Source organism: Cervus elaphus, chromosome 11 (assembly GCF_910594005.1).
Source record: "Cervus elaphus chromosome 11, mCerEla1.1, whole genome shotgun sequence".
NCBI lineage: Eukaryota > Metazoa > Chordata > Mammalia > Artiodactyla > Cervidae > Cervus > Cervus elaphus.
The window spans coordinates 55,112,929-55,127,689 of record NC_057825.1 but is presented as its reverse complement, the minus strand read 5'-3'; the positions used below and the strand labels follow the sequence as shown (position 1 = coordinate 55,127,689).

At 46.5% G+C, this 14,761-nt stretch overlaps 1 protein-coding gene across 2 annotated transcripts in view; it reads right to left on the bottom strand.

The window, feature by feature from the left end:
* Nucleotides 1-1,408: 1,408 nt before the first annotated feature.
* TCF7L1 (transcription factor 7 like 1) overlaps nt 1,409-14,761 on the bottom strand; it is a 187,583-nt gene continuing 174,230 nt past the window's right edge. Inside the window, exons 5-12 of one of the 2 annotated variants that reach the window (XM_043917765.1) lie at nt 9,909-10,041; nt 8,410-8,512; nt 8,007-8,090; nt 7,129-7,272; nt 6,286-6,445; nt 6,059-6,202; nt 4,673-4,751; nt 1,409-2,817 (exon numbers count right to left, since the gene is read on the bottom strand). In XM_043917765.1, coding sequence (XP_043773700.1) covers nt 2,384-2,817; nt 4,673-4,751; nt 6,059-6,202; nt 6,286-6,445; nt 7,129-7,272; nt 8,007-8,090; nt 8,410-8,512; nt 9,909-10,041 — 1,281 coding nt within the window. In that variant the 3' untranslated portion in view covers nt 1,409-2,383. The remainder of the gene's footprint in view (nt 2,818-4,672; nt 4,752-6,058; nt 6,203-6,285; nt 6,446-7,128; nt 7,273-8,006; nt 8,091-8,409; nt 8,513-9,908; nt 10,042-14,761) is intronic. The other variant, XM_043917766.1, reaches the window with a different exon arrangement.

The window sequence follows — 14,761 nt, the reverse complement described above, 5'->3', positions numbered from 1 at the left end:
AAGAAATGCAAAATTATACTCTGAAAACTACAAATATTATTAAAAGAAACTCAAGAAGCCCTACATAAATGGAAAGGTATCGCATATTCATGAATTAGAAGATGTAATTGTTAGAATGGCTGTACTTCTCAAATTGATCTACCAGTATAATCCCTATTAAAATTCCTGGTGGCTTCCCTGCAGAAATTAATAAATTGATCCTAAAATTCATACAAAAATGCAAGAGACCCAGAATAGCTAAAACAGGTTTGAAAAAGAATGAAATTAGAGGACTCTCATTTCCCAATTTTAAAACTAATTACAACATTGATTAGGACAGTGTAGCAGAGGCATAAAGACATATGGCTAATGGAACAGAATTGAGAGTATGGAAATAAACCTATATATTTATGGTCAAATGATTTTTAACCACCGTGCTGACTGTTCAACGGGGGAAAGAATAGTCTTTCAACAAATGGTGTTGGGATAACTCACTAATGTATGGATGTTCACCATCATTAGTATTAGTTAGATAAATGCAAATCAAAATTACAATGAGACACCACTCCACACCTACTAGGATGGATGTAATTAAAAAAAAAAAATAGGAAAATGCACCAGGGAAATGCAAATAAAAAAACCACGATATCATCTGACACCTGCCATAGTGGCTGTCATCAAAAAGAACACAAATAGGACTTCCCTGGTGGCCGTCCCTGTGCCACAGCTGCTGAAGCCCGTGCACCTAGAGCGCATACTCCACAGCAGGAGAGGGCACTGCACCAGCAGGCTGGCACACCACAGCTAGAGACTAGCCCACACACAGTAACGAAGACCCAGCTCAGCCAAAAATAAATTAGATAAATAATTGTTTAAAACACAAGAAATATCCAGAGCAGACAAACGCAGAGACAGAAAGTAGACTCATGGTTGTGCAGGGCTGGAGGTGGTGGTGTGAGAAGGAGGAAGTGGAAGGTAAGTTCCAAAGAGTATGGGGTTTCTTTATGAGGTAATGAAAATGTTCTAATGTGATGATGGGTACACAACTTTGAACACAAAACCACTGAATGGTACACCTAAAATGGGTGAATTGTATGAATTATATACCTTAGTAAAGCTGTACAACAAAAATGAATTCCAGTGCTCTGTGTGTGCAAAGAAACCCAAGGATACCCCTCCCATCTTGGCAATTACAAGGAGACAAATGAAAATAAAAAGATTCATCCCTTTGGATCTCAGTTATCTATACTGACTGGTCTGTGCACATTCAAGGCTGAAAACGGGATTAGATTTTTCTAGTTCTGTCGGGCATGACTTACATCCCCTTCCAATAGAGGCATTCCTCCTTTGCATTCTGTAAAAATCTTACACAGCCTTTGGTGTGAAGAAAGGGGCTTGAGTCAACAAAGGACTAAAATACTCAGCTAAGTCTTGCAACTGCAATTTTATTTTCTTTTGTGAAAATAAACAACTGGGAGTTTAAATTGCTCCAAAAAACCCCATAAAAATGAAAAGAAATACACACAGAAGAAGCATGTGAGGTGATTGGGGAGGGAGGAGGGTCTCAGAGCTTTGGCAGATTGTGCTAGCACATTCCCGGGTGACAGGAGCCAGACCTGTCTGCCACTCCAGGGCTGTGAGGGGACATCTTGACTGGTAAGGGGGTGGAACACAGGCTTCTTCGCTGAGGAAGTGGCAGGCACCTTGAGTCCCTTTAAATGCAGGGGAGAACCATTTTAGAGGACCTCTTCCTCCACAGAAAGCTGGAGGCTGGGGGGGTCGGGGTGGTTTAGGGCCACTGAGGGAAAGGTGCGCTGGTGGAGACAACGGAGGCCAAGGTGTCTTCTCACGTGGTGACAGCCTTACACTGGGCAGAGGACTAAGATGAAGGCATGAACCCACAGGAGAAAAACGTGGGCCAAGTAAAAGGGAATGTCAAGGAATGGGTTGTAGATGAAGAGGCTAGAAATGGCAACAAGGGCCAACGTGTAAGCTGGATTGAAGGGAGCCAGGAAGCAGGGGGTGGGAGGTTGGATGTGCAAGGACGATGGGAAGAGGAGGGAGGGCAGAGAGTCCAGGAGGTAGAGAGAGGGGTGCCTTCTGCCCAGGTCCATCCACCGCTGCACATACAGGAAGAATAACACACTACTTTTCAGTTCTCGTTTTCGTTTTTTTTTTGTTTTTTTTTTTTTTAAGATTTTTGTTTGTTTGTTTTTTTAAAAAAAGCCTTAAGATCAGCTACTGGTTACATCTACAAAACGTAAAGTGCTGCTGTTACCAGTCACTTTACAGAACAGTCCAGAGTGGTCAAATATTGACCAATAAAGTTTCCTTTTTTTTTTCCTTCTGCATCCTTACTACTCGATGAGTCACTTGACAGCCTGCATAGGTCAAGGGGGGTAGCTTAGTGGGCAGACTTGGTGACCAAGGACAGAGGCTGGGCCTGGAGCACCGGGAGGGCCTGGTGGGCGTGGAGCGTGGCGGGGAAGGATGGGGGGGACGTCAGCAGAGCTGTGGGCACGGACCCCAAAGGGAGGGGCCGGGACAGGAGCGGGGGCTGGCTGCCCATCTGGCCAGAAGAGGTGGCGGCAGCCTTTGATGACAGGAAGGCAGCCGAGTGGAGAGCCAGCTGGGCCCGGGTCTCTGGCTTGGTGGTGAGGGAGAGGGGCTGGGCTTGCTCCGAGTGGGTGGCGGCCGGGGCGGCCGGCGAGGCCAAGGCCGCGGAGGGGGTAGCTGGGGAGTCCAGCATGCTGCCGTGGGAGGAAGCAGGGCTGTCACAGGGCTTCTCGGGGGGCAGGTACTGGACACATGGCTTCTTGCTTTTGGAGGCCAGAGCACCTGCGGGCGGGGCACGGGGGTGGGGAAACAAACAAGAAAGAGTCAGCCGCTAGGAACGCTGGGAAAGGCGGAAGTAGTATGTATGACCCGGGAAACAAGCATGCGTACAGGAGGGACGTGAGGCCCTGAAATGACGTCTAAGGCTTTCACGACACCTAGAGCATGGAGAAGGAAATGGCAACCCACTCCAGTGTTCTTGCCTGGAGAATCCCAGGGACGGGGGAGCCTGGTGGGCTGCCGTCTATGGGGTTGCACAGAGTCGGACACGACTGAAGTGACTTAGCAGCAGCAGCAGCAGAGCACAGAAAAGGGCCAGTGCCAAAATGCCAAAGACCCCGTTCAGTATCTGCCTGGAGGGAAAATAGCTGAGCTTATCAAATTATCATGCTGTGCTGTGCTCAGTGATGTCCGCCTCCTTGTGCCGCTATGGACTGTAGCCCGTCTGGCTTCTCTGTCCCTGGAATTCTCCCGGCAAGAATAATGGAGTGGGTTGCCATTTCCTTCTCTAGCAAATTATCATCTTCCTGCCTAAGTCTTATCATCTGGGGGATGGATCTCCATTCAGTTTGCTTTAAAGCAAACTTTGGTTTATGATCCTCTTAGAGATAGTACAGCGCCTGCCAAGCACCAATTCAACAGATTTTGCGTCTATACATAGTTAACTTATGTGTACTCCTATGGAGATGAATACACAAATTATAGAGATATTAGAAAGCTAGGAAAGGAAGTGAAAGGAAAGGCGATAAAAAGCAACTTAGTGTGTGTGTGCTAGCTGCTCAGTCACATCTCACTGTTCACAACCCTATGGACTGTAACTCACCAGGCTCTTCTGTCCACGGAATTCTCCAGGCAAGAATACTGGAGTGGGTTGCCATTCCCTTCTCCAGGGATCTTCCCTACCCAGGGATCAAACCCAGGTCTCCTGTGTTGCAGGAGGATTCTTTACCAGCTAAGCCACCTGCAAAGCCCTTTAGATGGAACTAAACTAGTTCTACCCTTGTCCTGGAATGAGCCTGAGATGGGACGTGTGACTGAAATACTGGCCAAGGTATGGGCTAGTTTGTGCTGGGTGAGATTCTGATGTAAAAAGATATTTGTGGCACAAAGGGGCCTTCCTAATTCAAGCAAATGATTATTTCTGATATTTGGCCAACCAAACACTGAAGGAAAACCTGAATCTACTGGATTCACTGTAAGGTGGTATGCTAGTGTCTAAGGGGCTGGGTTCCTAAGGGAATTTCAAGGCTCGTTTCAACAACATTCAGGTTTTACTTTTACTGCATTGATTTTAGAACCTAACCCTCAAATAAGACGCAAATCAACTGAATTGAAGAGCACCTTTCGAGTGACAAAGTGCTGACCAAATCCTCCCTCCATTTACCAAGCAGCATGACCAGGAAAGTCCTTTCACTTCTCTGAGCCTCTGAACTGATCATCTCCAAAAGAGGGGTAATAATAACACCCACCTGAGTATACCCAGGTGGTGCTACTGGTAAAGAACCCGCCTGCCAATGTATGTAGACATAAGAGACGCAGGTTCGATCCCTGGGTCAGGAAGAGCCCTTAGTGGACGGTATGACAACCCATTCCAGTATTCTTGCCTGGAGAATCCCCATGGACAGACGAGCCTGGTGGGATGCAGTCCATGGGGTCGCAAAGAGTTGGACACAATGGAAGTGACTTAGCATGCACGCACAAGTGTACATGAGGCAGAGTCCTTGAAAATGGCAGCTATTAATATTAAAACACAGCGTTGACACGGTGTCCATCAGAGATCAAAGCATAGGGTGCCAGCAGGTGTAGCTGGCACAGCGGGTAAAAGAAGTAAAGGCGAAGTTCCCTCCTGAAGACTCACCGTCTGCCTCTTGGACTTGCTGCTGCTGGGACTGCGTCTGGGACAGCTGCTTTTCTCGCTTCCTCTTCTTTTTCTTACCCTGAAAGATATGGCCAAAGGAAAAGGTAATAACCAGGGACAGAATAACGGCTTTTCTGATGGATTCAGTTATGAAGTGGGGAGGCAGGATATTTTCTGTACCAGGCGCCCAGGTCACATTCTGTGCAGCAGCCTCATGAGGAGGCACGGTGAGCCTTTCTGGGGGGCCGCCTCCCTCCCCTCAGCTCAGATAGGTCCTGACTTTCTTGGAAGGTCTCATTCTTTCCCTGCCCTGCAGGCTTAGTTTTCTATTTCTCTCTCTGGAACAGTGTCAGGTTCCTGATCTTTTTTGAGGCATCCCTGGTCTCACTGAAAATCTCATCCAGCTGGAATTCCCTGGCAATTCAGTGGTTAGGACTATATGCTTTCACTGTTGAAGGTGTGGGCTCAGTTGGCACCAAAGGGGGAAAAAAAAACTAACTCAGCTATGAAGATTTTTAGCAGAAAAAGAGCAAGTGAGAACATACATACAGGGACTTCCCTGGCAGTCTGGGGTTAAGAATCCACCTGCCAATGGGGTTCGATTCCTGGTCTGGGAAGATCACACATGCTGTGGGGCAACTAAGCTCGTGTGCCACAACCACTGAGCCTTCATACTCTAGAGCCTGTGCTTCACAAGAGAATCCACTGCAATGAGAAACCTTCCCACTGCAACTAGAGAGGAACCCCCTGCACATCACAACTAGAGAAAGCTCGTGCAGCCCCACCAAAAAATTTTTTTAAAATAAAATTAAAAAACCTGTCCAGTTCCAGGGAGGTATCAGAAATGTAGGCAGTAGCTCATGGCATTGTGAGCCTCAGGCTGGGAACCCTTTGCTAGAGACACTGATCACCAGAACTAGCATACAGCTGACACCACACCCTGAATTATGGAATTAAAGGCTGAGTCCACTTCCAATTCCAATTGGCTTCCCAGGTGGCGCTAGTGGTTAAGAACCTGCCCTCCAATGCAGGAGACTTAAGAAACACAGGTTTGATCCCTGGGTCCGGAAGATCCCCTGGAGGAGGAAATGGCAACCCACTCCAGTATTCTTGCCTGGAGAATCCCATGGACGGAGGAGCCTGGCGGGCTACAGATCACAGAATTGCAGAGTCAGACACAACTGAAGTGACTTAGCATGCATGCATGCCCCACTTGCAATGGGACAGGCACAAATTTAAGTCTGTCCTCAGGACACCAAAACCATGTCCTTGTGGCCCTCCTGAGAAATAAAGTGTCTTCCTCATTTCTAGAGAAATACAGACTTCTCCCTGGCCTTAAGGGTCCTCTATCACTGGAGTCAGCTTCCTTCTCCCCCAAATCCTCACTTGGAGGCTGTCCCTGGTGTCTGAGTGGGCACGTACGTAGTTGTCCCGGGCTGACCAGGTTGGGTAGAGCTGCGAGTGAAGCTGCCGCTCCTTCCGGGCCAATTCGTAGTACTTGGCCTGTTCTTCTCGGGACAGGTTGTGCCACTGTGGAGAGGACCAGCAAGGACAGAGTGGTGAGCGTGGGGCACGTGGAGCTGCACAGCCTGGAACACAGGGGCGGCCCTTACCTTCCTCCCCAGGATCTGGTTGATGGCTGCACTCTCCTTCAGGGTGCACTCGGCCACCACCTTGGCCCTCATCTCCTTCATATATAACATGAAGGCATTAAGAGGCTTCTTCACGTGGGGCTTCTTTTCTTCCTCTTTCTTCACTGTGACTGGTGATTTCCTGGGAAGTCACAAGGTTGTAGGTTAGCATTTGTCAGCTGTCATCTCTCAAGGAGGCTAAGGGCTGGCTGCCTCTGGGGAGTGGGGATGAGCAACTTGGCAGCTAATGAAAGTTGCCCAGGGCCGCTTTCAGCACCTGGGCACCCAGTTCCTAGTCTCTGACTGACCTCCAGCCATATTCTAGGAGAGGACAACTTCCTGACAAAGGAGCAGAGGGTGGTGGGGGGAGCTGAGATGGACTGGCCCCAGGTGAGAAAGAGGAGGGGGCAGAGCACTGGAGGCAGAAACAGAGCTGGGGCGGGTCTCCTTGGCCATGAGACTTTGACTTTCAGTGGACAAAGCATGGGCCATGGTGCTGGACTCAGCTCTGACCCAAGTCAACCATGTTGACTTGAGAAAATTCCCCTTGCAATTTTCAAGTGTTTGGGGGGACAGGGAAGGAAGCTAAAAGCTCTCTCAATTTCTCTTTCACTTTCAAAATCCTGATTGTAGGGCTTCCCCTACTGTGAGAAAAGATGTATGGTGTCTTTGAGAGGATGGGAATTCCAGGGGTCAAAGGGAACAGTTCGCAAGGAGGGGAGGATGTGGCCTAGGGAGCCACCGGCTGAAGGTCCTCAGGAGAAGAATCAATGGCACTTGCTGCTCAGAGACTGGCCACCCGCCACCAGGCTGCCCATTACTCACGCGCTCACAGCCGGGCTCAGGCTGGGGGGCGCTGGTTCCTGCTTGACGATGGGGGAGACAATGGCGGGGTGGGGGATCCCTGAGGTGGGCAGACCAGGATGGGCCGGAGCCACCATGTGAGGGGAGAACCGACTGGAAACCAGGCTGCATACCAGGAGAAAACAAAAACAACAGAGGGATTCAGGCTAAATGCTTGTCACTTGCAGAGGACCTGGTGGAACCCAGCCTTGATGGCAGAGGCATGTGAACATCTCTGCCATGGCAGAGTTGGAGCCAGAGAAGGCTATTGACTGACCTCGAAAGAACTCATTTTGGGAAACACCCAACAAACCTCCCTTCCTTCACAAACACACAGGGTTCCTATATCCGGTGCTGAAAGCAGGTGGGATGAAAAACAGAAGATGCAGGAGGTCGGAGGCCAGGTACACAGGGGAAAGGAAAGAAAGGCTTATGCTCTGGGTTGTATTTTTTTTTTTTTGTCATTGGTGGTACCATTGTCAGGTAGGTTGGCCCCTGAGACGGGACATCCTCTTTCATAGTTCCCTTCTCCTGACATCATTTCAGGAACAATTAATCTCCCAGCCTCTGGCTCCAGTCTGACATATTCAAAATGCTTCAACGCCACCAAGCCCTGCCCAGCCCATAGGGGAACATGCAGGAGGACTGAGTGCAAGGGCTTTAAAATTCTCCTCTTAGAGAGAGAGATGGGGCAAGAGTGAGCAGAGCCTGTTGTCTCCACCCCACAACTAATCAGACAGGCGGGGAGGAAAGGTGAGCACCTGCCTCTTTGCTTACTGCCAAGAGAAAACTGTGCAGGGGAGCCAGGAGACAAGCATTCCCTGTGCTGCCGCTTCCCCGCCCACAGCCCCAGGACTCACCTGGACATCGAGGCATTCATGGCGAGGGCAGGGTAGGGGTGCCTGAAGCCACCGGGAGGAAGGGAGTACATGGGCTGTCCTTGCCTATAAGGGCCAGGAGTAAGGAAATCTGGTCAGGAAACTGGCTGAAATGGGAACGTTCATAGGGCCGGAGAAGGGGTTGGGAAGACAGGATGATAAGTAAAAGGCAATAAGTAGGAAGTGGGAGTTGGGAAGATGCTGCCTGGGTAACTTGTTCTGATGCCCTGGGGAAGTTCTGGGCTTGGTGAGAGGGCTCCACTGTGGGGATGGGGATTGGGGGGGGCGGGGCATCTGTATTTGGACCCCAAAGACAGGCTGGAGGTACAGGAGACAGAGCTCAGTGTAAGGAAGGAGGGATAAGAAAGGTTGTAAGTTTCCTTACTGTGGGACGAGCCAGCTGAGGGGATGTGGGATTTGCCCAACAGCTCCAGGAGACAGTGGGTAATATGGAGACAGCTCGGATGGATGAGGGGGCCGAGGGATTCCTGCTTCCAAGGAGAAATGTGTCAGAAAGTTCCTTGACCCTACACCTTAAAGTCACATCAAACAGGAGGCTACGCTTTGTTCCCAGATGCTTTGCAGCTTGCAGTGCCCTTTCTTTCACTGTTTCTGCCCTCAGTCACCAGTAACTTCCAACTGCTCATATTGGAGGTGTCCAAAACACAGGCAGGAAATCTTGGACTGAGAAACCCAAGCTTATCTCCGGAGTCATCAGCTGGAAAAGCTGTTTCATTTGTGGAAAAATAAACTTCAGATTTCCGTGTAACAGGGAAGAACAGTAGCTGATTCCACGTTGGATCTGTTTTTCTTTGACTTTAACCTTTGATCTCCATGCTCTTGTTACTATAATTGTTGAAAAGATGCTGTATATAAGCTGCAAGCATACATAATGGCCTGTCTCAGGGAACCTCTGTTGGAAAGTTAGACTGTTCTGACCTGGCCTACCTGTGACTGGCTGCAAGAAAAAATTAACACATCCTTGTCCTGATGCAGGCCAAGCCAGGAGATATTCTGCAAGACTTATGGCCTTTTTATTTTACTTCCTCCCCCTCTCTGTTCTATAAAAGAAACTGGCATCCAGACTCTGATAAGATGGTTCTCTAGGACATTAGTCCGATACCTTCTTGGATACCCAGCTTTCTGAGTAAAGTTGTTATTCCTTGCCTCCCAATTACAGGCCTGTCATGTGGTGAGCAGACTGAGCTTGGACTCGATGACATCCGTTCCACATTTATCCTCCCTATTATCTGTAACTTGTAATAGCTGTCTAAAGAGGGACTCCAGAAATGCGCTGAGCCACAGCAACTCTATGGGAATTTTATGAAAACGATGGCTCTCTCTTGGATGAACAGTGCGGGTGAGCAAGTTGAGAAAAAAGTCAACTCAGTCTCTTGCCTTGTATTTATACTTATAAGTGTGTTAGGGGAAACACACTGACTGAAACTGCCCACCCTGGCCAGGTACCATAGAAACCATTTGTGGGAGTTATTTTACGACAGGAGGTCCTGGCAAGGAACATGGAACTAATAAGCCACCACCAACCGGAAGAGTTTGCGAAAGGTCAAAATGAGATACCATGTATCCTACGACCTCCCAGGATCCTTTCAGCTGGCATCCATCTTGGCTGAGCAATGTGTGCGCCACCAGGAAGGACCCTGAGTCAGAACAACTGGCTAAAGACAACTCAGCAACTAACCCCATCACCGTAAAACCTGAGTCTGTGAGCCACATGTCAGAGCCGTCCTCCTGGGCTCCCTTATCATACTGTTCTCCACGGGGGTGCCCCTTCCCAATAAAGACTCTTGCTTTGTCAGCACGTGTGACTCCTCAGACAATTCTCTTCTGAGTCACCTGGGCCAGCCTGAGCGGCAGCCAACTCACCTGTCTTTGGATCGATCTCTGGGGAGAGGTGTGTGGGAGGGGAGCCGGGGGAGAAGTGGTCGTTGCTGTAGGTGATGAGGGGCGTCAACGGATGCATGTGGTGCGGGTGCTGAACAACAGGAACTTTATTAGACTGAAAGACAGAGAGAAAGAGACTAGGGCCAGTTGCCAAGGAGATGGAGTACAGACGGGCCTCAGAGATACTGCAGGTTTGCTTCCAGACTGCTGCAGAAAAGTGAAAGACACAACGATTTTGGTTTCCCAGTGCATATAAAAGTTACACTTATACTATTCTATAATGTTAAGTATGGGGAAGCCATGGTGGCTCAGCAGTAAAGAATCTGCCTGCAATGCAGGAGATGCGAGTTTGATCCCTGGGTTGGGAAGATCCCCTGGAGGAGGGCATGGCAACCCACTCCAGTATTCTTGCCTGGGGAATCCCATGGACAGAAGAGCCTGGTGTTCTGCAGTCGATTGGGTTGCAGAGTTGGACACGACTGAGCACATGCAGTGTTAGGTGTGCAATGGCATTATGTCTAAAAAAAAAATACATTTGTTGTTGTTGTTCAGTCCCTCAGTCGTGTCTGACTCTTTGCAACCCCATGGACTGCAGCACCCCAGGCTTCCCTGTCCTTCATCATCTCCCGGAGTTTGCTGAAACTCATGTCCATTGAGTCGGTGATGCCATCTAACCATTTCATCCTGTGTCGTTTTATATATATATAAAATCCCCATATATACTCTAATCAAAAACACTTTGTTAAAAGGTGCTAATCATCAACTGAGCCATTAGTGAGTTGTAATCTTTTTGCTACAGTGACATCAAAGATGACTGATCACAAGCCACCACAACAAATATAATAATAAGGAAAAAGTTGGAAATATTGCAAAAATCACCAAAACGTGACAGAGATACAAAGTGAGCAAAGGTTGTTGGAAAAATGATGCTGATAGACTTGCTGGATAAACCTCTAATTCATAAAAAAATTGTAGTATCTGTGAAGCACAGGAAAGTAAAGTACAATAAAACGAGGTATGCCTGTAAAATCTATGGTTATTTACTGAGTTGACTATGTGCCAGGTATTTTCCATGCAGTATCGAATTCAGCCCTTGTAGAGAACTTAAGAGAAAGTAGCAGTCTATTTGCCCCTTGGAAGAAAAGCTATGACAAACCTAGAAAGTATATTAAAAAACAGAGACATCACTTTGCTGACAAAGGTCCGTCTAGTCAAAGCTATGGTTTTTCCAGTAGTCATATATGGATGTGAGAGTTGGAAGAGGGCTAAGCACTGAAGAATTGATGCTTTCGAACTGTCGTGCTTGAGAAGACCCTTGAGAGTCCCTTGGACTGCAAAGAGATCAAACCAGTCAGTCCTAAATTAAATGAGCTCTGAATATTTATTGGAAGGACTGAAGCTCTAATACTTTGGCCACCTGATATGAAGAGCCAACTTGTTGGAAAAGACCTTGATGTTGGGAAAGACTGAGGGCAGGAGGAGAAGGTGATGACAGAGGATGAGATAGTTGGAAGGCATCACCGACTCAATGTACATGGATTAGAGCAAACTCAGGGAGATAGTGAAGGACAGGGAAACCTGGAGTGTTGCAGTCCGTGGGGTCACAAAGAGTTGGATAAGACTTTATGACTGAACAACAAATACAGCAGAAAAAGAAACAATAGAATTAGGAGAGGGATTACACCCAGCCTCCTACATACCCTCTTCAAAACAGCCCACCATCACTCACTTCATGTATACTGTGTGCTAAATGGTACAGACTGCTGAATTATGAATCATGCTCTGCGTAATCTCAGTGAATTTTGAAAGGTTCAACACATGCTTGCCAAATAAACTTCTTAGAAATAGTAGCTCATGGGCTCAAGTCTGAGACTGGGAACAGAGCAGTGAGAGAACTGTCACCACCAGGCCACATATAACCACTTGTCATGTTCAAGGTTTACATTTACAGACACTACCAAGGGCACTTAGAACTGTTCTCTCTAGAGCGTATCAAACACCCTGCTGATCTAATTATCACATTTCATTTTAAACATCAGCAAATGTAAGGAGCACATTTTATATAACTGTTAAGAAAGCAAAAACAGGGACATCCCTGGTGGTCCAGTGGTTAAGACTCCACATTCCAATGCAGGAGGCCTGGGTTCGATCCCTGGTCAGGAAACTAGATCCTACATACCAGAACTAAAAGATCCTGCATGCCACAAGTGAGACATGGTGCAGCTAAGTAAATAAAATAAATAAACACTAAATTTTTTAAAAAAGAAAGTAAAAACTCAGGCATGTCACCAACACATCATGATTTCAGAAATTTAAAAAAGGGGGGGAAACCTGTGTGCCCTGGAATCAGTAAACTAAATTTTTAATTGTTTTAACCTAATCTCACTTAACAGTAAGGATTTTTATTACAAAAATGGCTAGCGTCCTTATTATAACCTACTAAAGGAGCTATGATTATCTTGGTTTGAGGAATAAGGAAACAGAGTATGGAAAGATGAAGTGATGTAGCCTGAGTCACAGAGGTAGTAAGTTACAAAACTGGATTCATATTAGCCCTTTACATGCTAACAAACCAGGGTGTCTCCTCTTGCATCACCTGCCAACCCAACAGCCCAATCAAAACATCTGTCAGAGAAAGGACATATACTCATCTTTTTGGATAATAAGGTAAATTAGTTCCAAGTGGAAGAGAGATGTCTTTAAAAAAAGAGATCTGTAAAAAGGATGATAATTTGATGGTATCTCAGGGGCCAGAATTCCAAACTTCTGTCTTTCCGGTTGAATGTTTCATTTCGTAGATTCCATGAGCGCTTTTGCCTTTTAGTTGGTGCCCCTTTGGTGCTCATCATGCAAGCTACGATGTGTACATCTCCTACGTATTCATGCACTGACAGTAGCCTTGCTCTGTTTTCAGTAGTCTAAGCCGAGATGAGAGGCAGAGTCCTGGGCCAAGGCTTGGAACCCAGAGCCCCAGCTCCTAGACCTGCAGAACCGAGACGGAGATTTCAGACGTTCGCAACCACAACCACTAGGTGGCGCTGGTACACGGCTGGGCTGCCGGTACCTCCTCTTGGTATCTTCCTTGGTATCTTCCTATCGCCTCCTTCGGTGGGCTCTTTTTGGCGTTGCATGTAGTTGCAGGTATATTCTAAAATTATTTTCTTCTTACTGTTTTGATCTGCTCCCTTACTGTCTTTTGAAGAGGTCTCCACGTACAAGAACACGTAACACAAATAAGGATATTAAAAGATTATTTTAAGGTCAGATTTCTATTAACAGGATCCTGATGCAATCAATGATGTATTCAGGTTTCATGGAAGCAGCTTTGTCTGAAGGGCGATTTTAATTTTATTTACTTATTATTAACTTTTTAAAAAGGTGTTTTTTTCCTTCCCAAGGCATAATTTAGCTTTGGGAGGTTCTTTTTAAAAAATGTTTATTTATTTGACTGTGTCAGGTCTTAGCTGTGGCATGCATGATCTTCAGTTGCGACATTCAAACTCTTACTAGAGGCACATGGGAACTAGCTCCCTGACCAGGGATCGAACCGGGGCCTTCTGCATTGGCAGCACAGGGTCTTAGCCCCTGGACCACCAGGGAAGTCAAGAAAGGGAGATTTTTATATTATAAAAACCAATAGAATTATTACTAAGAGTGATAGTAAATGATAAAAGAAATACACAGAATGAATGTGCAATTTAAAAATTACAGTTTTTTTTTAAACATGTAAATTTTATGATAAAAAAATTAAAAAGACTAGCGGGTATTGCCTGGTGGTCCAGTGGTTAGGACTCGGCACTTCACTGCCATGGCCTGGGTTCAATCCCTGGTTGGGGAACTAAGATCCTGCAAGCTGCACATCATGGCCAAAAAGAGAAAAGAAAAATAGAAGCATACCAAAATGTAAACAGTAAGTATATTTGAATGGTGGGAGTACAAATGATTTTGTTTTTCTTGTGTTTTCCAACTTTATTATCTATTAAAAATATACATATGACGAATGCAAATTTCCTAAGAAAAAAAATACAGGCTATATTATAAAACATTTAGAAACCACAATCACACACACAATAAACCCCAACAACCCCACCATGCCCACAGTCACACTAGCATAACCCAGTACCTATTATCATTTTGACAAATCTCCATTCACTTGGACTTCTTGTGCATCTGTTATTTACATCATTTATAGCCATCTTTTTTAAATTAAAATTTTCAGCTTTATTTAGATATAATTGACAAACAAGATTGTAATATATTTAATGTGTATTATGTGATAACTGAATATAGGTACACAGAGTCATCCTAAAATACTTAATGGTATTATGAAAGTAGGACTGACCATGTGCTGTCTTCATCAGAAACTGGTAAACAGCACTGAATGGGTGTCAGAGTTAAGCACAAAGCAGGGAAGCATGAGTTTACATTGGAAAATGCAGTCTCCTCACTTAAAACACTCTGTGAGTTATTACTGGTTCCCATTAGGTGGCATCATTGTCCAGAAAATGGATGGGAAGATGGTGAGTTCCCAGAAAGAAAAAGGAAGGTAGACTTTTCCTTATCAGGCTGGGAATATGCAGCCTCTGGAGATGATTAGCAAAACTCGGTCTCTTGGGCTTCTCTAGTGGTTCAGTGGTAAAGAGTCCATCTGCCAGTGCAGGAGACATGGGTTCGATCCCTGGTCCAGGAAGATTCCACATGTCTCTAGCACCACAATCAACTGAGCCTGCTTTCTGCAGCCCGAGCTTTGCAACCAAAAAAGCCACTGCAGCCAAGAAGCCTCCGCTTGCCCCAACTAGAGAAAGTCCGCATCGCAGTGAAAACCCAGTACAGCC